The sequence below is a fragment of the Anopheles arabiensis genome, chromosome 2, assembly GCF_016920715.1.
Source record: "Anopheles arabiensis isolate DONGOLA chromosome 2, AaraD3, whole genome shotgun sequence".
Taxonomy (NCBI): Eukaryota; Metazoa; Arthropoda; class Insecta; order Diptera; family Culicidae; genus Anopheles; species Anopheles arabiensis.
Genome location: NC_053517.1, coordinates 32,556,486 through 32,578,803, shown reverse-complemented (window position 1 = coordinate 32,578,803; position 22,318 = coordinate 32,556,486). Strand labels below are relative to the sequence as shown.

At 51.2% G+C, this 22,318-nt stretch overlaps 3 protein-coding genes across 4 annotated transcripts; all 3 read right to left on the bottom strand.

Annotated features, from left to right (window-relative positions):
• Positions 1-312: 312 nt before the first annotated feature.
• On the bottom strand, positions 313-16,085 carry LOC120896847 (dipeptidyl peptidase 9). Its single transcript, XM_040301332.1, has 8 exons — positions 14,076-16,085; positions 13,710-13,986; positions 3,966-4,245; positions 3,033-3,891; positions 2,612-2,968; positions 2,295-2,517; positions 2,027-2,219; positions 313-1,932 (listed from the first exon to the last, which is right to left on the bottom strand). Exons 1-8 carry the CDS (start codon positions 14,883-14,885, stop codon positions 1,728-1,730), a joined length of 3,204 nt encoding a protein of 1,067 aa, XP_040157266.1. The 5' UTR covers positions 14,886-16,085; the 3' UTR covers positions 313-1,727.
• Positions 6,486-7,417, bottom strand: LOC120896854 (zinc finger protein 512B-like). Its single transcript, XM_040301344.1, has 2 exons — positions 7,237-7,417; positions 6,486-7,153 (listed from the first exon to the last, which is right to left on the bottom strand). The coding sequence occupies exons 1-2, from the start codon at positions 7,240-7,242 to the stop codon at positions 6,623-6,625; spliced, it is 537 nt and encodes a 178-aa protein (XP_040157278.1). The 5' UTR covers positions 7,243-7,417; the 3' UTR covers positions 6,486-6,622.
• Positions 16,086-17,542: 1,457 nt separating the features above from the next.
• Positions 17,543-22,088, bottom strand: LOC120896846 (bromodomain adjacent to zinc finger domain protein 1A-like). 2 transcript variants are annotated; one of them, XM_040301330.1, is made up of 2 exons: positions 21,942-22,088; positions 17,543-21,874 (listed from the first exon to the last, which is right to left on the bottom strand). In XM_040301330.1, exon 2 carries the CDS (start codon positions 21,812-21,814, stop codon positions 17,738-17,740), a length of 4,077 nt encoding a protein of 1,358 aa, XP_040157264.1. In that variant the 5' UTR covers positions 21,815-21,874; positions 21,942-22,088; the 3' UTR covers positions 17,543-17,737. The 2 variants fall into 2 exon arrangements, with proteins under 2 accessions (XP_040157264.1, XP_040157265.1); XM_040301331.1 differs by having other exon boundaries at positions 17,543-21,871.
• Between the last annotated feature and the right edge of the window lie 230 nt (positions 22,089-22,318).

Sequence of the window (22,318 nt, the reverse complement as noted above, 5' to 3'; positions counted from 1 at the left end):
CACACACACGGGGAACACTTCATTCTGCCACCTTGCGATGTACACGATTCCGGCCTAACCGGGACATGATTTTAAGCGTACCGTTGCCATTTTCCGATTAGAAAGCTGCAAATATGTTGTTGGTGTGTGTATGTTTGTGTTTGTTTTGCAATGAGTTACCAAAGCGGCTAACCCGTTTTAGCTGCACATTACATTAGTTTTCCTTACCGAAAGCACCGAAAACAAAGGAAGCGAACGGTCAACATCTTTCATCTATGATTTCATCGGGGCGAAAGGGAACACGCCGGTCAATATACAACAACACGCTCTATATGCACAACCGCAAATTGTTTTTTTTTATCGGAGTGAAAAATATATGCATATCGCAATCCTTTTCCTACGTATAATATATATATTTGTTTTAAAAATTAAAAGCTGTAACAACGCTAACATAAACCGAAGCTCCGTGTAGCGAGCGCAAACGCAAACAGAATAGAAAAAAAGAACACACTGAACAGAATTTCTCATAAATGACTAAAAACCGTGTGATTCTCTCTCTCTTTTTTTTTTTCTCTCTCTCTCTCTCCCTCTCATGGGTGTGTATGTGTATTAGTGGCTGATCCAGTACCACCCTACCCCTCTGCTGAGTAAGCGTTTAATATGCCTATATGGTAAGCTTAAAGGGATCCTTTCGCTGAACACTGCCCATTCGCGCGCAATAAGCAGTGGGTACGCGCAAATGTGGGTAAAAATCGGGGAAACAAAACACGGCTCCAACGACACTCTCACGCGCACGCCCTTATCTACACGCGCTCCTAGCACTATGATTCGCTCTGCAGCAACGAAACACAACAAGCTGCTCGTACTAACGGCCTGTCCTACAGCACTGCACAACAACCACACACACCGTGAATGAACAGATGGAACATACATAAAATTAAACAAAAGAAGAAGGAAAAAAACGCACTACACATAAAATCCAACAGCGCCCGCAAACCGGTAAGGCCGGTAGGCGAACATGGTGAGCACATGATTTTGTTTTTTTTTGTTCGTTTGTTCTGGTTGGCGAATAGATTGGGTATTGGGTGTTTGCTTACCCCACTCGCCAAAGACCCGCTTGCCGAATGTACCCCTGGCCGAAAGAAACGGGGGAGGCTTTTTTAGCGCAAGCCCGGATTAGAGCATCGGAGGATTCGTTTCTTAGTCTTGCACAAATGCTTTCCACTTTTCCGCAATTACTCGTGGCACGACTGTACGTATTAGAAGCACACAAACCGCTTATAGAATGCCGTTCGCACACTTACTGCCCCAACCACGTGGGCGACTGCCACAAGCGTGTATACCCCGTAAGCGAACAAAAGCGAACACTGATCCTGCTCCAGCCGATGCGCTTCCATCTGACTCTAGCACCGCTCGAACAGTGCGTGAACACGAAACAGGCGCAACTTGCGCATCAGGCTCATCATCCACGAGCGCAACGAGCAGGTGGTAGTGGTGGCGGTGGTGGTGGTGATGGTGTTGATCGCCACTGGAATTGAGTCCATCGACACTGAGAGAGACGACGAAGGGCGTTGATTGCGCTGGTGGCAGTGTACGAAGAGGCAGCTGCAGGTACTGCCGTGCCGTAGCCTTCTCCAGACTGTCCAGCCCGTGCGACTTGAGCCGGAAGCGCACAGGAGGTGGCGCAATCGCCTACCGCACCCCACTCCCGGACCGGTTGGTGGTTTCGCTTTGTTCGGCTCGCTGGTTCAGAGATGGTTCTGCAGAAACGAGAGCAGCTTCGTCTCGTAGTGCTTGCTCGCCTCCAGGTTGCGCAGCGAGTGGCGCTCGTTCGGGTACACCTGCAGCTGGTACGGTTTGTTTGCCCGCACGAGCCGGCTCACCAGCTGGGACGTGTGGTGAAAGTGTACGTTTTCGTCGATCAGTCCGTGGATGATGAGCAGCCGATTGTCCCTGGGGAGTAGAGTGTGTTGGAAATGGAGAATGAGTGTGAGTGGTTGCAGTTTTACTCCTTCCGGCCGTTTTCTCTCTCTTCCTTTTGACTTACTCGTCGGGAAACTTCTGGATGTAGTTGAGGACTGAGCCGGCCGCATAGCCGGACCGGTTGCTGTCCGGCAGGTCCATGTAACGTTCGGTGTAGCCGGTGTCGTAGTACTCCCAGCTCGTGACCGGTGCACCCGCGATGGAAACTTTGAATATTTCCGGGTATTGCACCAACCCCATCAGACTTAGGTAGCCACCTGGGGGAAAGGGCACCATCGTGGGTTAGCCAAAAAAAGAGCAAAAAAACACAGCGAAGGAGTCGACCCTCTTACCGTAAGACCAGCCGTGGATTGCCACCCGGTCCATGTCGATGTAGCCCAGCTGGTCGGCCAGTATTCGCAACACCTCAACCTGATCCGACAGCTCCACCGTACCCATCCGGCGCCGGATGTACGACTCGAACTCAACGCCCCGATGGCGCGAGCCGCGCGAATCCACACATATCACACAGTAACCCTGTGAGGCAAGCATGTGCATCCTTAGCTGACGCATTCCCTGCAAAAACAAGGGCCAAAAAAACAAGAGACGTAAAATCCAGCATCCCGTATAACCGTAAACAGATGAAGCCAAACCGCCGACGACGCCTTACCTTAAACGTATTGCTAACCGTCTGCACCTCCGGCCCGCCGTACACGTTCAGCACGGTCGGGTACTTCACGCCGAGCATGAAGTTGTGCGGCTTGAACACCATCGCGTACAGCACGTCCCCGGACGAGATCTGCGGGCTGTGGATCGAGGGGTTGTACTGAGTATTTTCCGAGGGCCCGCCCTCGGTCAGATAGCCCACCGAGCAGAGCCGCAGCGCGTCGATCGGCGTGGGTGGTGGCGTCGGCCCGTGGCTACAGCCGTTCCCGTTCGCCGTATTGCTGTCGTGCGCTATTCGAACCAGCTCCCACGACGGCAGCGTCGAGATGTTACAGTACGTTTGCAGAAACAGCGTACAATCCTGTGGCGGGAAATGAATAGATCAATCATGTACTACACGCTCCTTTCCTTTCAAACACACTTACATCGTTAAACTCCACGGTGAACGAGTACCCGGGCATGGTGAGCAGTCGCAGCTGGTTCGGCTGCGCCAGGCTCACCACGTACAGGTGCTTCTCGAGCGGCGTCTCGCGCAGTCCCATAAAGTACACCAGCTGGCGGGCCCGATCATACCACACGTTGCGCCCGAGCACCTCCCAGTCGCCGGCGGTAAGCGTCACCTTCTGCACGATGCGCGCTACCAGCGTGCTGCCAATGCAGGCCATTGATGGCAACGAGTGATCGGTGGCCCCGGCGCCACCGCTGCTCACCTCTGTCCCGTGCGCTCCCTCCCGCTGCTGCTTTGGATGTGCCGTTGGATGGGAGTTTGTGCTGTGATGGTTAGTGCTATTGTTGCTGCTGCTGCTGCTGCTGTAACCGTTCGGGCTGAGACTAGATGTGACCAAGTACAGATGGCGGAAGCCCGACTCCTCCGAGGCCCACAGGAACGTTACCTCCTGCTCGGACAGCTCGACAAACTGCAGCACATCGTGCACGTTCACCCAGCTGCTGGACGTTTCCGTGTAGATCACCTGCAGCGGGCGCGTCGTCGATTTGTCCAGCGGTGAGCGCCACCCGGAGGACGACTTTCGTGGCGGATGCGAATGATGCTGCTGCTGCTGCTGCCCGTGGTGATGGTGGTGTTGGTGTTGGTGCTGCGGCTGCTGCCCAGGGGACGATCCGTACGATGCTGCGCCCTGCGACCCGGCCCCATTGCCCCCGGTGGCGGCCGTCCCGCAGTTGGGCGACGACGACGAGCTGCTGTAGATTTCGCAGAAGTTGTCCACCGGCAGCAGGACGAGCTCGAGCCGCTGCTGGGGCCGATCGAGCAGCTGGGCCCAAACGCTGTGGGGAAGAAAGATGGCATTAAATACCCTGTGTGGCTGCTTGGCGGCTACTGTGAAATGTGGCACACTTACTATCGCGAATCCGGTGTCCAGCCGACGCGCACAATATACTCCAGCCAAGGGAAGGCGAACGTTAGCGGGCACTGCAGCTCCTTGATGCACACGTCCGTGATGCGCAGGTTCTCCGACAGCCGGAACTGGACCAGCTTCAGCTTGGACTTGGCGTTCGGTGTGCCGGCACGCGGGAACCGATACTCCTCGTAGTCCCGCCCGGCCGATTGCGACGAGGGAAAGGTGTACAGGCTGACGTCACTTTCGTCCACCTCCTCGTACACGATGCGGTAGACTTCGTCTGAAATAAAAAAGGAAAAGGCACGGTATTAAAACGTTGTCACAACTTAATTGGAACAAAACGTTTAGTGTTTTACATTTCAACACTCAATTTAAATGCAACATCAATTCATCAAGCTGGCTACCAACAACAATCACGATAAAGTGGAGCGACACTCTCAGCATGTAATGCCTGGCTCGGTTTATGTGTTTACATACCGATTTACCCCGCGTTCGGGCAGCAAATCCCCTCCTCCACAAGCGAACATTTTGTGCGATAGTTTCATAACCACACACCGACTACACGCGCAACCAGTCCCGCGCGCTTCTAGCAAAGAGTTCACTCATTAGTGAACTTTAAAGCAAAACGGGGAAAGCGGTAGCGGGTTTGGGAAAGGCGGGAAACAATGCAGCAGAGAACTGCGTAGTAAATGGTAGGAAAAATTCGTTTGCCAACCTCTTCAGGACGGTGCAGCGCACATTTCCTGTCCAAATGGTCTGTGTCTTGCGCAGGTTTTCCTTGCGCAGTCACCAGGGCAACCGGCGTCGCCATCAGCACCACGTGCGAAATGCGCACGCGCACGCGTTTCGCTGTACATGTTGATTTGAAAATGCCGATGTTTTGTTAAATCGGGGAAAAGTACTACGCATGTTACTCGCTTCTTTCCTCCTCTAGCAGGAAGAAATAGGAACATTGAAAGGCAAACAAACAAACAACATTGTAAGTCAACGCAAAATCAACGAAATTGCAAACTCCACCTAAAGTCCATTTGTCCGCATCTCGATCAACACTTTCAGCTTATCTGATCATATAGAGAGTTTACCTTTTACTCACACCGCTCCACACCTTACTCAACTCAATTAAACACAATTACTATGGCTCAATTTGTTAACACGATTACACACGACTGCGCAAAAGCAAAAAAACAACAACAGAAACCCGAACTCGTTTAATTACTTCAGAGACGCCTTTTTTCTTTTCTCTCCCCTATTGCTCGGACAACTTCTCCCCTTCCCATCCCGCCCAGCTCGTTCCAGTGGCAGAAGATTGCACAAGAATCCAGCAACCATCAGCAGATCGACTTTAGCGATAATGCATAAATTGCACTCGTCTAATGCCTTTTATTTGCACCCCTACCCCATTGATCTAACCTCAAACCCCAATCCGAAACCCATGATAATTATCATTTCTTACAGGACAGGGATGCCGGCGGCGGCACTTGACGACGTGTGCAAATTGAGTTGGTTCGAGAGTTTTATCCCTGTTTTTCCTTCTTTTTTCTTTTGCAATATTTTAACGATCACTCGCCCCGATACATCCATGCGATCAAGTTGTAAGTGAACACGTGTGATTGCAAACGATGAATGGTGGCGGCAAAAAAGAAGGCGCATAAGCATACACACATTCGCACACACGATACATTGGTACGGTGAGTGGTAAGTAGTGAGAGCATTAAATAACTCCGCGCCGGGCCGGGATTCATCTCGATCTATCTCGAAGCAATGCACCAACCACCATCGCCACCACCACCAAGCGCCACACAAACAAGTAAGGCCAGTGCACTTTTCACTTTCCATGACTCCGAGACGCGATCTAATGGCCCAGTGACCCGAAAACGCTGTCCGTCGCTGGCCTGATGTGTAATTATTACATGATCGATCCTTATTCAGCACGATCGCGAAAGGGTTCGTCGCCAGTCTGCGTCCAGCATACACAGTCGGTCTTCGGACCACGCTGGTAAGTCAGAGGGATGATCTAAATTAGAGTTGGAGGTGGTTGGGAAAGGCACATAAATCTCTTCCATTTCACAACAAAAACTGGTGGGTGCTGAGCTAATGGAGCAAAGTGATGTAGGATCTCGCAAAAGCTTCGAAACAGGCTGGAGTTCTGTTGTGTAATCTTTTTATCAATCGGTGGAGCATAATTTACGATCGCGCTTCTTATCGGGATGACCGTATGTGTAGTAAGAAGACGGACAAAAAAGAGCACTTTGTTAGGAAATAACGTCTTTTAAATGATCATTAATATGATCTTCACGTAATCTTCACCAGGATCTCTTCAGAGATTTTTTGAGGACGTTGGGAGTCCTTTAGATTAAATTCCGAATTAAACAAGATCCATCAGACAAGAGGACGTTGGGAGTTCTTTAGATCAAATTCCGAATTAAACAATATCCAAAAGACAAGGCCCACCTGGTCAAACCATATAAATCTTAAATCCTCTTACTTCTAATGAAGAACACACAATAAGAAAAGCCAATGTTTTAATATTTCACCATGTCTATCAGAGCCAGACAGAGCACGGTGTACGTATCTCTCTCTCTAGTGAGTCTATTTATTTACAACAACTTAACCCTCCAAAACCTCAAAAGTAGGAACTCCTCGCCCCTTCTCGCGGCTCAGTGCCAGTGGGACTTCTTCTTGATGTGGATCGAAACGGGCACCGTCTTCTCGATGTACACCGGCTTCTTGATGTAGACCGGGACCGGCTTCTCCACATGCACCGGGTACGGTTTCGGCACCTCGACGTACTCCTTGTGGATGACGGGCACCTTGACCGGGACCTTCACCGGGTACGGGACGGGCCGGTCCACATGGACCTTCTTCTCGACCACGACCGGCACCTTCTTCTCCACGTACACCGGGACCTTCTTCTCCACCTCGACCGGGTACGGTACCTTCACCTCCACCGGCACATGCTTCGTCACCTCGACCGGGTACGGGACCGGGACCTTCTTCACGATCGTCACATGCTTCACGTGCTCCTCCTCCTTGTGGAGTCCGCCGAAGTCGTGCCCGCCAAAGTCACCGCCGCTGCTGAAGGACGACTCGTGGCCGGACCCAAAGTCCCAGACGCCCCGCTTCGCCTTGCCCCCTTCGACGGCGGCACCGGCTGCGACTGCCAACGCCACGGACAGCACAATGAAGATCTGCAAATGGTGACGCGTTTTGTTTTGTTGTGGTTCAGGCTCGTCAAAATCAATACAGTGCCGGAATAACGCCCACAGCTTACCTTCATTATGATGAGACGGGTGCGTATAGATGTGGAGGAAGCTCAAAGCCACACACGGAGACACGATAAAGGTTAGAGGCACTAGAGTTGTACACTTGTTGCTCGCTAGCTACTGACACTACACTGGTTGTCGATTCGACCTGTGTCTTACTGCAGAACACCGACGAATGATGCTATTCCGCTAGCCACCGAGCCGTTTTATACGCTCTTTCGTGGGTACGAACAAATGCAACTCCACCGAAGCATCGAGTAGTGGGGCCCCCGAACAGAAGGAGCCCTCTTCTTGAGGCGGGCCATCGTCAGGCCTGCACTACGTACGTGACTTCTGTGGGGGGAATCCTTTCTTGCGGATCTCTCTCCCTCCTCTGCGTACTGACTTTCTTAACACTTCCCACGTGGATGCGAAAGGTTTTCGCCTTTCCACCGTGACTGCCACAACCCTTTGGAGCCAAAAATTCGGGAGCAATTGGTCCGTGCGTAAACGAAAATCGTGCCACGCGATGTGCAAACACGCATCTTCGAAAACAAGCCCCAAAAGAAGTGCAAGGAATTGGCATTTGCACGAGCATGTGTTATACACGGAGGAGCGATTTTTGCTGCAATTTTAAGTCGGACGAACTTTTGTGCAGCAACTAATGATCGAAGCAATCGAAAAGCGTTGTGCTAAAGTTACACAAACGAATCCAAAAAACCGAAATACGCATAACACCCAACAGGGAGCTCGCGCGCCCCGGCCAGTCAATCGAAATGTTGCGCGCGTTGCAGCGCACGCGTGCATTTTTCCTCCGCGCGTCAATCACACAACACGGAAAGCGGAATCGAATCGGCACGAGATCAATCCGACAAGATTGTCCGGTCGGGGCATAGCGCCGTGATCGGTGGTGACAGTAAGTAAGCTGTCAGAGTATTTGTTTTACGTAAAGATTTATTTGCTCGCAATCGGGCGGCATTTTTAATCATTTCGCACACGTCGCCCAAATCGATCGACGATCGCTGCACGCTGCACGATTGCCGGTGATCGATAGCGTTTCGGGATCAAATTATCAGAAAAAATGTATACGTGTGTGTGTCAAGTTTTAGTGCGTCAATATTGAATCACGAATTAGTTTGTGCAACAGTTGGGAAGTTTGGAGATGAAGTAGAAAGATAAGAGAGCAACGTACGAACTTATGGACGAACGTCAAAATGCAATAGCAAACAATCGAAGCTATACGTTGGTGGTTTATAGTAGCAACTTAAAAAAAACACAAATTTTAGTGCTCTGAACATCTATATTTTTAAAATTATACGTTTTGTTTGTGTACACGAGCTCTACCACTTTCTGCTAGACTGTCATTTTTACTAGTCTGTTCCCGACTTACGGGGTTCTCGACTTACGCGCATTCGGAGACACGCGATTTTTTTAATTTTACAGATCAAATGTCAAATCGGTACAATTTGCTTCAAGTATTGTAGAATGCAGTATAAATTGCATTCTCCGCAATCCTCTCAGAAGCCAGAAATATCAGAATTTTCTGCACTAATTCTATCAAATAAATGATAAAATGTATAAAGGTACTAATATAATCAAAAATACCGAATTATTTAATGTATTTTAGCTCAAAATCAGATAACCCCGGATAACCCCGTATCTCGGGAACAGACTGTATATATCAATACAACTGAAGTATGTAGCATGATTTGAATCATTAACAGTTGCTAGCTTTTCTAGCCAATAATGCTATCAAAATAAACAAATGCGGAGATTTATAATGGCAAAAGGCATAGCGCTAGCTGGTCGTTTATTCGCCTTCTTACAGATCATAAAGCTCCTTTAGACGACACCATGCGTTGGTAACAAATCCTTCCCCTACATCAATATACTTTTGGAATTCGAAAACCTAAATTTCCCGACCAAATAAGCATTAATGAATGTTTTGGTGCTTGCACGATTTAACAGCGTCTGGGGTTCAAGCCTCGTATGGACCGTCCCCTTAAACAAGGACTGACTGTCCGGCTGTATAGTACCTTAATAGCTCTCGGAAGCCTCTATTGACCGGCATGACCGCGTAGGTCGTTACGCCAGAATAAAGGAAAAGAAGAAGGAGCATAATTCCCTAGATGAACAGCACCTTCGTTGCACCTATCAAAAGACTACATGCAAAGATTCGTGCGAACCAGCGACTATCGGAATAAAAATAATAATAAAAACTGCTCGAAAAATTGCTCACCGAATCTTGCACGATTTATCTAAGTGTCCTGCTGAAGTAAAGTACCTACTGAATTGGTATCTGTGCTTTTTACGTGCAATTTCGTGCCGATTGTTTAGGGCATTAAGGTTGAAAAAGTTGGCAACAGAAGACTTTTCTCCGGACATGCTTCTTCTAACTACAAGAAAATCTAGCGTTTTATAACTCTTAAGGCGTGACAGGATTTAATCGTTGATGGCCCGGATCCTCAATTCCCAAACATTATTGAGAAAAGTCTAATTGGCTCAATTGGAGTTGGTTTTGTTAATGTTTTGAAAAGATTACTAAAATATTGCTGCACGCATTGCACATAACATTAACTTATGGGTATGCAACAAAGCGTTTGTTTGTAGATAAATTCAAACAATTTTTGAAACGATTTATGAATGAAACATGAGTACTACCTATAAAGCAAGCTATTATGAACCAGCTCACTATTCGATTGTTATCAACTTTGAAGAACAAACGCGCCCACCAATCATACAGAAAAAAAGCCAATGTAACAGTGGATAAACGATCGCTTACCAACCGGCGTAGTGTTCGGTGCAGTGGTGCAGTGATCGGCACACCTCGCGCAAAGGAAACGAAACAAACGACCTGTGCGCGCGATAGGCTCTGTGTGCAAGAGATGCGTTCAAGCATGCATGTGCATATCCACCTCGCTGCGGCGTGCTGATGCACCCGATAAGCTCGTGTGTGAGGGGGCGGGCACCAGTTTGCGTATGCTGACTGTGGCGCACGTTCTATGTTGAAACGGCGCACGAGGTGCTAGCTGGCTGGCTGGCGAAATTGGTCGTGAAATTATAACCACTACGGCACTCTGGAGAGGAAAAAAACGCGCACCACAACATGGTGATACAAACTGCAATACGCTGCAAAGAAACGCTGTACGAAAGCGATACAACAACTGCTGGGAGTCAATCATCGGCTGAGGAGGTGTGAAACAATCGCTCTGGCCCAATCGACCGTTCGAAGACGCAATCAAAACGCTGATAATGTGATTTGTTTGCGTACCGTTTTCCGTATTGTTTCGGCAATGCAATGCGTACGGCAACCGAACGCAACGCGGGTAACGTGTAACGGTTGCTGTCCGCTGCCGATAACGCCTGGGGAAATAGAGGACAGGTTGTGACATTCTGCTTAGAGCATGCCGGTGGCTGCTTCGTAATAGATTAACTTCTAGCACAACAGAGCTCTTTAATCTTTCTTGTGTATGTACGTTAAGATACAGATAAAGAGGTGTAGGCAAAATCGACATCCGCTTAGTACTAAATAATAGTAATAATTAAGTTATTTTACCAAATAATTTGTAGAAGAGCGCTCGTACATGGTTGGCACGAAATGGTATAGCAGCATGTTGTCTCCCCATATCCAAACCCCTAAATATGATTTAGCAACAAACAGCCCCCGAGCCTATTACTGCGCCCCCCTTGTCTGGTCGATGTAGCAACCGTCCACTGTAATATTGGGAAAGCTTCAATCCTATCATCACTCTCATCAATTCGGTGGAAAAATCTGGACCCCATGTCTCACGCCGCTTAGTGCACACCATTCACCAGATCCGAAAAGGAGATTGCGGTCAGATACGGCGAAGGTCGTGTACGCGTCGTCGTCGTGCACCTCTCGAACGGTTTCTTTGTTCATTTTCATCATTTTACCATGTGTGTGTGCGTATGTGATGGAGTGTGGTTTTCTATTGCTTTCTAATTATGCTACACTAAATTGGTTTTCAATGCGCCGTCAACAAAGCCTACCGAACCACACAACAAGAAAAAACTACAAAAACGCATCCAACGCAATAGATGCACCCCATTTTGGACATGCCGTTGGGTTCGTTCGCCGAGCCATTGACCCGAAGTGTTTCGGTGACCGGTGTCAGTTGATGGCAGGGTGCGTTAGTACTGTTGTGAATATGTGACATGTGGAAAAAATCATAATTTCTTTTAAAATTGCTTCTATAACATGACAGAAAGGCCACATAAACCTTTGCACAGAATCCTACATATTATCCTATATATCGTTCCACGTCAGGCCGTTCTCGTGGTACAATCGTCAACTCGCACGACTTAACAACACGTCCTCCAAGCGGTCGTGGGTTCAAACCTGATATAGACCATCCCCCCGCAGCAAAAACATATCCGGCAGTGCGTAAATCCGTTAATAGGGGATAGAGGCTATGGATTTGAAGACCTGCTTACGCGCCTGCTGTTCAGCTTCGTTCTCGTCTGTTACTTGCCCTGAACCGTAGTCGAACTGGATATGGATCTAGAGACCCCCTCAACTCCGTGATTAGGGTGTTTAACGAAGTTCGTCATTTGTTTGATTTTGGAACCTCAGTGCAAACCTTTAAACACTGCCTTAGAAACGAATTATTAAGATGATCTTACTACTTATTTTAAACTAATATTAGACTTAAGAACATTCACACGGATCGATTGTTATCCATTGAACGAGTAATAAACATTTAAACAATTTCTGAATCAAAGCTCTTCAATTCAGAAGCAACTAACTTTAGCAGGATGGAACTGGTAATTAGGCAAAAAAAGACACACACTGTCCGTCGTATATCTCTTCTACTATTGCAGATAGCCAATCATTTCTGTGGTGCCTGCCGGAGAAGCTCCTGTATACTGCGTTTGGTACCACACAACTCTCTTGAATAAGAGTTATTCTCCATAAAAGGCAAATGAGACCAACATATCTCTCTAATAACACATTTCGCTAAGCAGTGAAAATATAATGGTCACTATCCTCATTTCAATATAATAAAAAACACATTTCAAATTTATATTTAAAAAAAACAGAAATGTGCACAATCTCCCCACGTCGGTAGCACAATTTGCCCACAAATCTCCCATTAAAATCTAAAAAACACAACATACATAAACACATGTTATGGTAACTAGTGGGCACATAAAATTACAAGCTGCAGGAGGATACATTTTTGCAAGTCCGTTTTCGTCGGTGGAGACACACACGTGCAAAATGCACCTCCAATTTGGGTGTGCAATTAACAGCAACGATCGCGAAAACAACGTGCCGGCACACTGTTATTCCCTAAACAACCTCGTGGTGGGGCAGAGTGTGGTAGAAAAAAACCCTAACCCTATGGTTTGTTGTTCCATCGGGAGGGGTTTAATCTATGCGCTCTCTGCAAATGGTGGTGGTTGAGCTTTCGGTGGTCAGACCGTACGCGTCCGATCGTGGTGGTGTTTTGTGCTAGTGTTCGCTGTGATTTGTAGCGTCATGTCGGTGCCCACAAGAAGCACGCTGAGGCGAGTATTCGTATAATTACATTTTTATCCATTGGCCGCAGGGAATTCGCTGATTTTTGAATGTATTTAACGGTCTTCAAGCTTCAACGGGAAGATAAAAATAGATACCGAGAGTGAGACGATACTAATATCGATAAACTGTGACTGCACCCAAGCAGGAATCTAAGGTTTCCGCTAGGCAGCTCAGTTGCAACCGGATGACGAATAGCGGTTAGGTGCTATTGCATCGTCTTACTTAAAAGTTACAACAACTACGATTTAAACCTCCATTGGCGTTCTGGTGCTGCCATCCACCGGTGTCGCTCATTCTACACCCTCCCAACGACCCTTGGAAGCTTTACAGCGTTCGATTGAAACCAGATTCGCCTGTGCCAGAACATGCAAAACACTGAATGTCACATGTTGCGACACGCCAATCTTTACGCTTTCCGTGTGAGGCGTGTGGTACAGAGCAACCACGATGGGGACACGAGCCGTTCATTGCCCTTGCCGCATGATGATGCAAGCGTACGATCATGATCTTCGTTTTAATCAAGTGAAAAGATCACTTACAGCAGCTCGGATACCACCGCCATTTGCAAACCTCCCATCCCAGGCGCTCGCAAACCTAAAATCACACACACACACACACACACACACACACACACACACACACACACACACACACACACACACACACACACACACACACACACACACACACACACACACACACACACACACACACACACACACACACACACACACACACACACACACACACACACACACACACACACACACACACACACACAAACACACACACACACACACACACACACACACACACACACACACACACACACACACACACACACACACACACACACACACACACACACACACACACACACACACACACACACACACACACACACACACACACACACACACACACACACACACACACACACACACACATCAAACTTACCGTGACTTTCCGGCTGCCACCAAAAGCCCTGGTAGCGGCTGAACTCTTCCTGCATCACGTACGACGGTACGCCCGCCGTCAGCGGATCCTCGGCAAACGAACGGCGCCCGTCGTGCGCGTACGTCAGCCGCTCGCTATGGCCACTGTGCGTGTGCACCACCCAGATGTCGCCGTTGCACACGAACGCCACCAGGTCCGAGTTTTGGGGACAGATCTGCGGATCGATCGCTGCCGCCCGCTGCAAGATCCGTAGCTCCGAGGGGAAGAGCGGGTTTTCCTGCAAAAAACAACAAGCACAACGTTTTCGGTAAGTATTCCGGCACTATTTCGAGGGGGGACAGTGTGTGTGTGTGTCTGTTGCCTTACCTCGTACCCCGTGTCCAAACACTGGTAGAGTGTGTTGCAGGCGGGGAACACGATTTTGCCGCTCGCCTTGTGCAGCTCGTACGACGTGATGCCCCAGATCGAGAGCCGTTTGCGCTCGAGCATTAGCTGCACCTCGCGCGAGTTGCTCGTCGACAGGTGGCCCAGCACCGACTCCAGCAGCTGGTGCCACGGGAGATGCCGTTTCCGGCCCGCTCCCGACCGTCGCTCCCCCTCCGCATCCTCATCCTCATCGATACCATCACTGTCGCCGTCCGCCTCCAGCTCCTCGTTCGCGTCCAGCGCCGGCAGCAGCTGGCTGCGTTTCGCTCCCGCCGGCGGTACGTCCGCGTAGAACAGTATCGTGTCCCAGCCGTTGGCGGGCGGTGGGCTGAGAAAGTAGACGCGCGTCCGCCCATCGGACAGGGTGCGAAAGTTCACGCTCATCGGAAAGGAGGCCGCCATCGTGGTGGCCATCTGGCGGCGCGTCTCGTTCACGATGCACTTCAGCTCGGACCAGCTTTTCTTGCGCGGCACCATGCTAGGGGCGACCGCCCCGGAAGGTTCCCACCGCCCGGCCGAGGTGATGCCATTCATCAGCCCGGCCGGGGAGGGGCCGGCGGGCGTCCGGCTGCCCGGCGTGTGCCGCGACGAGGAGTAGTGCGGGTAGGCGGTGGTCGGGGTGCCGAGATAGCTGGCTACGTCGTCGGTTACCATCAGGCAGGCCGGGGCTGAGGAGCTCGCCGGACCACTGCTACCCGTGCCGCCGCCGCCTCCTCCCCCTCCCCCTCCTCCTCCACTGGTGCCATCCATTTTTCTCCGTATCTTCGACCAGAAGCGGGCCGCCTCCTCCAAGTTGACCAGTAGCGCGAACAGTACCCCGACCAGATGACCCAGATATAGTTCACCCAGCTTATACCGCCCGTTACCGTGGTCGTTGTCCGCAGCCGAAACGATCCCGATGCGATCCCGATGTGATCTTTTCACTCCCGCGGAAGATGGACAAACAAACGGTGGCACAAACGGCCGCAAACCACACAACGTCACCAGGCACTACTACCCACTGTTACCGCACCGGAAGCGGTCACACATTTTCCATGTACCCGTGGAAAATACCCGGTTCGGAGGAGCGTTGCGAGCGCTAACACATACCAGCAGGGCCGATTCCGGTTTCACGCGTTTCACAATGAGCTGCTCTCCTCTTCTCCTCACCCCTAGTAGCGGGTTGCACACGCTTATCTGGTCGCACTTACTGGTGTGCTGGGCTATCGCAAATGTGAACGACCACTGGCTGTAAGCGCGGTACGGCACCACCACCACCACCATCCAACGGGGCGGCGCTGAGACGCGCGCGCGGTCGTCGTTACGTTTGCGTATTTATTTATTATTTTCCTTGCCTTGTGGCCACACATACACGCACACACACACACACACACGGGGGGTTACGCGCGACGCACAAAATAAGCGAAAGAAAAATAAAGTAACACAACCACACACACACGGTCGAGCGCCCGAATACGACGGATTTGTGTGTCACGTAAGAAGAGCGATTTAGTGAAGCATTATTTCGAAACGTGCGTGGTGAGGATGGTTATTTTTTGCCGCTGGTGACGAAATGTGACCCTGCACTTACTATATTCTCGGCTGCATTTCCCCCCCCTCCCTGGGCCGAGTGCGTTTCACTTTTCACCGCTTGCACCAACCATTTTTACACCAGCTTCTTCCTCTCCCTTCCTTTCTTCCTGGCCACACAGCTATTCCGTTCCGTTCTGCGACGTTCTGGCCGATTCGCACCACTGTCTGCAAAGCGGTGCCACCCTTCTCGCCCTTAGACCTCTCAGCTGCGAGTGAGTACGGGACCAACCGAAAGAGGCGGAAGGTCAGCTGCGCGGCGGATTGTCTGCAAACTGTGGCAGTGCGATGGCGGAGAAGAATTCCGTCTCAGAAACAACGCACGGTACGGCGATGGCCAAAGGAAGACTTCCCACTGGCCGCACACGCACGTACACGCGCACAGACACCCACTAGCGCCAGATACTTTCTCTTTTCAACTTGGGCGGGTGGGCTGGTGGGGGTAGGAATGGATGGGATTTCACTTTTCTTCTTTCGGCCTCTTTGTCTCTTTCACCTTCGCACAAAACAACAACCCCGCGAGGGTCGCAAACTGGAAGTGGCTGCTGCTGCTGCTTGTTGTTGTTATTGTTTGCCGTTATCGTCGTCGTTGGCGGATTGTGCCTTTGCAGATTGCGCTGTCCCGTCTTTTTTGACAGGTGTGTGTGGGCCCGTTTGCGTGTCCCGTTTTTCCTCCCTGCGACGCACCAACACCGTAGTTGCTTTCAGGTCTTTTGTTTTGTTGCCTGCACACTTTGATTAGGGGTGGGTTCTCGGCCGTACTTGACAGCTGCCAAAGGGATGGCCGTTTGTTCCGTTTACACTACAGCGTTGGCAGGTAGAGTTCGGGTTCAGGAGTGCCAGATTGCTGTTTGGCATTTCAAAAAAGGTTCGCAGTTTTGCATTTTCGTAGGTGAAATTGTTGAGTACTATGTTGAAACATTCATTTTGCGATCAATGTTTATACTATTGTTTCTACATTAGTAGTCATGGGCGGGTCGACCCAAACCTATGGGGTCGGAGCCATCCTTATGCGACCCGGAGTCATTCGGGTCGATTCGAAAGGTACAAGTAGGTTCAGTAGGTGCAACGACTCCGGTAGGTGCATGGAAGCATGTAGCGACTCCGAACCGTTGGTGCGGCGAGTTCGGGACGGGTCGGATCAAGGTAGGTTCAATGCCGGACCCGAACTCGATGCACCAACGGGTTTGATTCCGACTCCGACCTAGCGCACCCGCTGCACCCACGGATCGGAATCGATTCCGACTGGCTCGCACTCGAATACGGGTCGGGTCGGGAAATTAATCGTTTGTCCTACCACTACACTACACAGCATTTCCTTCTTTGTTCCTTTGCATGAGCTTTTGAAAGCCAACACGTTTCAGGATATGGGTAGGTTTCGATTCCACTTACTCCTGGACTGGCATACGCTCAGTATCAGAACCGCAGCAGGTAACAGGGATACACCCAGGACTGGAACTTTTAAAAAGGATAGCTTCAGGAACTACATAAAATCGGTACCGTTCCAAGAAAGAAAGAAGTTTGGAACCTGGTTTGGAATTGGAGTTGTATCGTGTACAGTTTCTGAACCTTGAAGGGTGCAAAATGTCGGTACCGGGGTTATTTCAGAGTATGTGTCAGGGCCGGAAGTCTTAATTTCCTTAATCGGGATAGGTTCGGCATTAAAATTTAACAAACGGAAACATTAACACCTGCAATGTGAACAGGTTCGAGATCAGGATAGTAACTCGAATAGTGATCTGCGATCGATAATAACTGGTTGTTACATTCTTGTAATATTACACACGCTCACATTGGAATGAATTTAACAAAACATGTATTTAAAGTAGAAAGTCTTGCATTTATTGCCTATTTTAAAGAATTAAATGTTTAAAATAAAAAAAAAGTTTATGTCGCTGGGATAAAAATCGATTTGTTTCAGGCGTTACTCATATAAAAAACTAGAACAATTACCATTTGTTAATGCAATGTCTATCCTCCGCGCTATGGAATAATGTATCTAAAAAAATGCACCCACACACATGCACACCGATTTACGTTTCACCTCCTCCACGCCCGGAAAGTCTCGTCGATCTACGGCCAGTGCTCGAGCCTCGGCTACTCCTCTCCACCACCGCCGGTGTCTTCTTTTCGCTCGACTCCCGCCCATCGGAAAGCCGCGCCCGTTTGGCGGCGGTCGAATTTCGGGACGATTTGCGTGCGGCACTCTCCTGCTCCTGCTTGCGAGCTGCGGCCCGCGCACCACGAGAAGCCTGCTTGTCAGCCGCGGCCGGCGCCGCCACCGCTGCCGTTGCCTCCTGTTTCTTGTTCGTTTTGGCACGGGGTGTTTTCAGCACAATTTTGGGTTGCTCCTCGAATGCTTCCTCCGTGTCTGTTGCCTCATCACTTGCCTCATTTTCCGACTCACTTGTGGTGCTGTCCTCCGATTCCATCACTAACTCGTCCTCCTCCTCCTCGCCCTCCTCCTTCTCTTCCTCGTCATCATCTTCGCTTTCGTTGGTCGCTTCAGCCGACGAGTCGTTGTCGGAGTCCAAATCGAGATCTTCGATGGTTTGTGTGCGCTTCCTAGAGACGATGCCCGCGTCGTCCGACGGGCGGCACATCTTACAGAACCAATCGCCCTCGGGGACCTTCTTCAGCTTCGGCTTGAGGCAGTACATGTGGCAGGCCCGGTTACACTCGTCGCACAGCAGCGTCAGGTTGGCGTCACCCTTCCGTCGGCACACCATGCATACGGCCCGCTCGATCGAGCGCGACCAGTAGAGCGCATCGTACAGTATGTGATAGTGGAGAAAGAGTTGCGAGTAGGAGGTCGCCCGCATCAGCGAACCTTCCCAATCGAGCAGCCGCTTTTGGCCGCGAAATTGCATCATCGCGACCGTATTCCGATCCTTGCAGCGTCCCTTCGGTCCGAACGGGTGGCGCAAGAACTTGGGCTCAATACTTTGCGCCACCTGGAGCAACGCGCAAGCCAACGAATGTACAGTGCGTTGGATTTCGTCCGAAGTTTCTGCCAGCGCCATGCCGTCTGTCCCATTTTCGGAGCGTTCCGCGCTATATAGGTCCGCGTAGCCCGGATCGCGTGCACGGAGCTTCGCCAAATTGATCTCGTCCGCCACCTCGGTCTCTTCCACGCCCGAATCTTCGCTGGAAGAGTCTTCCACGTCCAACTTTTCGTACATCTCCTCCAGCCGTTGGCGACGCCTTACGCCCCACTGCAGCTGGCCAGTGATCTGCGCATCGTACGAACGGTTCAGAATCGCAATACGCCACTTCTCAATACTGTTCACCTTCAGTTCGCCCAAGCAGCCGGCATGAATGCGTCCCTCCATGTCCAGCAGCTGGTCACGGAACATCATCTCCAGCGTTTCGTTCGTTACCGCTTCCGGTGGTACCGGTTCTGCGCTGCACTGCCGTCTGTGCTGTGCCCTGGCCGGAGCAGCTTCCGATGGCTGCCTGTGGGACAGGCTCTTGATCGGACACTTTTTCAACCGCTCGACTATACCATCGCGGTACTGTTCGAGCGTTATGCGCAGCGACTTTTCCCGCAAGCCGCGCTCATTCAGGCTCGCAATCAGCGCATCCAGCTCGTCGGCCGTTGCGTAGTAGCTCCAGGTTGTTCCGGGGGCCGTTTGACGACTTGCAATATGCACAGTACAATCCTCCGGATCGCCGGTACACATCAACAGCTCGCGGTTAGTGGGTGGTGCTGCCGGAGGAGGAACACTACTGTCCGGTTCATCGATTTCCATCTTGTTATCGGCTGTATCTTCCGCCACGGAAGCGTTTTCTCCTGCTTTAGCAAGCAAAAATGGGTTCTTTTTGCGCGCCTCCTCCTTTTCCTGCAGTGCAATGCCCCGCACCAGTAGCTGCACGCAAAGGTCCGAATCCTTCTGCTCCTGTCTGCCAGCGAGAACGCCGTCCAGCAAGCCGTCGCTATTGCCAGCACACTTCAGGATCGCATAGGTGATGTACTTTTTGCGCAGCTTCGGATGACACGCCACCAGACCGGGCAGATGCGGGGTCACGCGCTCCGAGCAGCACCCTGCGAACGTTCCGTCGTGCTCCACAAACAACCCGGGCAGCGATTCAAACTTCCAGTAGTTGCGGAACGCACGATCCGACCCCAGATACACCTCGTACAGGCCGTAGCTTAGGTTCAGACCCTCGTATTGGTCCTGCAGTTCCGCCAGCTGTCTGCTCGCGTCCGCCTCAATCTGCGCCAGCTCTTCCTGCAGCTTCTGCTGCAACCGTGCGCGACCCTTCTCCACCTCGGCACTGTCGGCCGGCTGGTCGCCGACCATCATCAGCGAGGCCATCTCTCGCGTCATGCCGTCCTGTGCCGCCTGCTTCAGCGAAGCGGTCCGCTTCGCTAGCTGTCGCTGTGCCGTCCGATTGCTATTGAACTTGGCGCGAGCTTCCCCGACCTTCTCTACCCGCTCCAGCACCTCGTCGAGCTGCAGCAGCTGGTGCACGAGAGCGCACAGAACCTGTAACACAATCGCGGTGGGCAGCTGAAAGACGGTGTGCGTTGTCAGGGTGCGCATTAGCTGCGGATGGTCGCGTATCAGCGTGAAGCACGCGTCGCCAAAATGGTTCGGTTGCCCGTACGCTACCAGGTGCAGCCGCAGTAGCTCGGTAACGGTGGTCGAATCCATGGGCAGATCGGTAAGCTTGGCGCCGAAATGTTTCCGGCACCACTTCACTACACGCAGCGTTGGCCATGGCAGGTTCGATTCCTCGGACGAATGTGACTCCTTCAACGCGGCAAACAGTGTGCACAGCAGTACCTGGAAGATGTCACTCAGCGGTCCATTCACTGCCCTGCTCAGCAGGGCCTGCTCGAGCTGCTCCATCGTGACACCGCCCGGGAACTTTTCCTCGATCGAGAGTATGTCGCCAAACTGGTGCAGAAACTCGAGAATGAACATGAAGCTCGGGAAATGTTCCGTACCGAGCTGCGTTTGCACCGGCCGTGCCGGAGGCAATACGCGCTGATCCATTAGCTCCTGGTCCTCGTGAATAGAGTCGTATTGCTTCCGCGCCATTGCCCCGTACGAAAGCAGCAGCTTCCTTTCTGTCATTTTGCGTTCCTTTGCCAGTGCATTTCGCCGTTCCCTCTCCTCGGCGCGGGCATTCTTTTCGTCCAGCTTTTTCTTGCTCAACGCTTCCAACTCTTGCGGCGTGGCTTGCTGCATGTATTTCGCGATGCTTTGCTGTTTCTTGCCACCTGCATCCTTTAGGCCGCCTTCCTTCTTTCCCTTTGGTCCCTTTGGTTTGCCTTCCTTTGTTTTCACCTTCTTTTCACCGCCTGCTGCTGCTGCTTTTGCTGCTACTGCTCCCTTTTTCTTGCTCTCGCCCTTACCGGACGTGATCGTTTCTTTTGCAAGCAGCTTCTTCGACACCCCAAAGTCGGGCGTCTGACCGTAGAACACCTTATCGTCCGTGCAGCCCTTGGAGGTGACAAACTGTTCCAGCGATGCTTTCTTCACGCACAGCACCTGGTCCGGCCCCAGCTCGACGTGCTGTTTGAGGAAGAGCTTGCATTTTTCCCGCGACAGACAGTTGCGCTCGCGGGTCACGGCATCACCCCGCACGGTGTAGCTGGCGGGCGTTTCGTCATCGCTGCCCACGATCTGGTACAGCAAGCGGGACGGATTTTGGTGGTCGCTCGGCAGCTCGCCGAGCACCACGCGCACGATCTTACCCTTCCGCACCGTTTCCGAGTCGGCCGCCTTGGTGTACACGGTTTCGCCCTTGAAGAACACGTCCTTCGCATACCCGTGCACATCGCTGGCGAGCTCGTGAATTGCGGTGCGCTTGGTGCGCGAGGCGATCAGCAGGATCGGACCCTTCAGTGCGGTGGGAAACGATTTGAGCGTTCGCTTGGCTGCTTTCTCACTCTCAAGGGCATCCGCGTACGTCAGATTGGATCGCCCCGTCATCGCGCAGCTCCACACGGTGGACGAGAGCAGCATCGTGCGGTTAAAGAAATCGTCGTAATCGCTGAACAGCTCACCCGTGGTCTCGCACACGAACACCTCATCGCCGTCCTTAAGCCGCTCCTGGTCGGGGACCTTCTGGAGCGGTTTACGCTTCAGCAGCGGCATCGCGTCGTTTTGTTGTTTTGCTTTCGGGCCTTCCTAGCGAGATGCTTCCGAAAGGGGCTGCTGCAAAGAGGGGCGCACAAGCATTAAGGACAATGCTTCCGCATCTTGTGACGCTTGCCGTACTTACGCTACACTGTTGCCGGTGGGATACGCCAAAAAGCGCATAAATATGGGCAAACGACACGCAGAAAACCGAAGCTTTGTTCGCTCGCGGAGTAGCAATTTGTTTGTGGCTTACGCGCTCAAAACCTGTACCTTGAGTGCGCTACATTTGCTTGGCGCCAACGATCTCGGCAGTTGACAGCTGGCAAACGTCTGATTGAGGGAGAGGCAATTTCATTTTTTTTTCCTGCGAATAAGACGTTTGAACGTCAAACCCAGCTGTCACGGCGTGATCTCGTGGTTTGAAACATTTGAAACGAGGCGTTAATAACTCATTGAAACAAACTGTTTTGATTAAATTAGAGCCGTTGAAACATGTAAATCTTTTCAAGAGAATCTTTT

Excerpts from the sequence above, each read along its gene's own strand:
- LOC120896847 (XM_040301332.1), bottom strand. The coding sequence starts at position 14,885 with ATGGATGGCACCAGTGGAGGAGGAGGGGGAGGGGGAGGAGGCGGCGGC. Across the intron at positions 13,987-14,075 it reads GTTTGGACACGGGGTACGAG|GAAAACCCGCTCTTCCCCTC; the intron begins GTAAGGCAACAG and ends TGTTTTTTGCAG. Across the intron at positions 2,969-3,032 it reads TCACCGTGGAGTTTAACGAT|GATTGTACGCTGTTTCTGCA; the intron begins GTAAGTGTGTTT and ends TTCCCGCCACAG.
- LOC120896846 (XM_040301330.1), bottom strand. The coding sequence starts at position 21,814 with ATGCCGCTGCTGAAGCGTAAACCGCTCCAGAAGGTCCCCGACCAGGAG.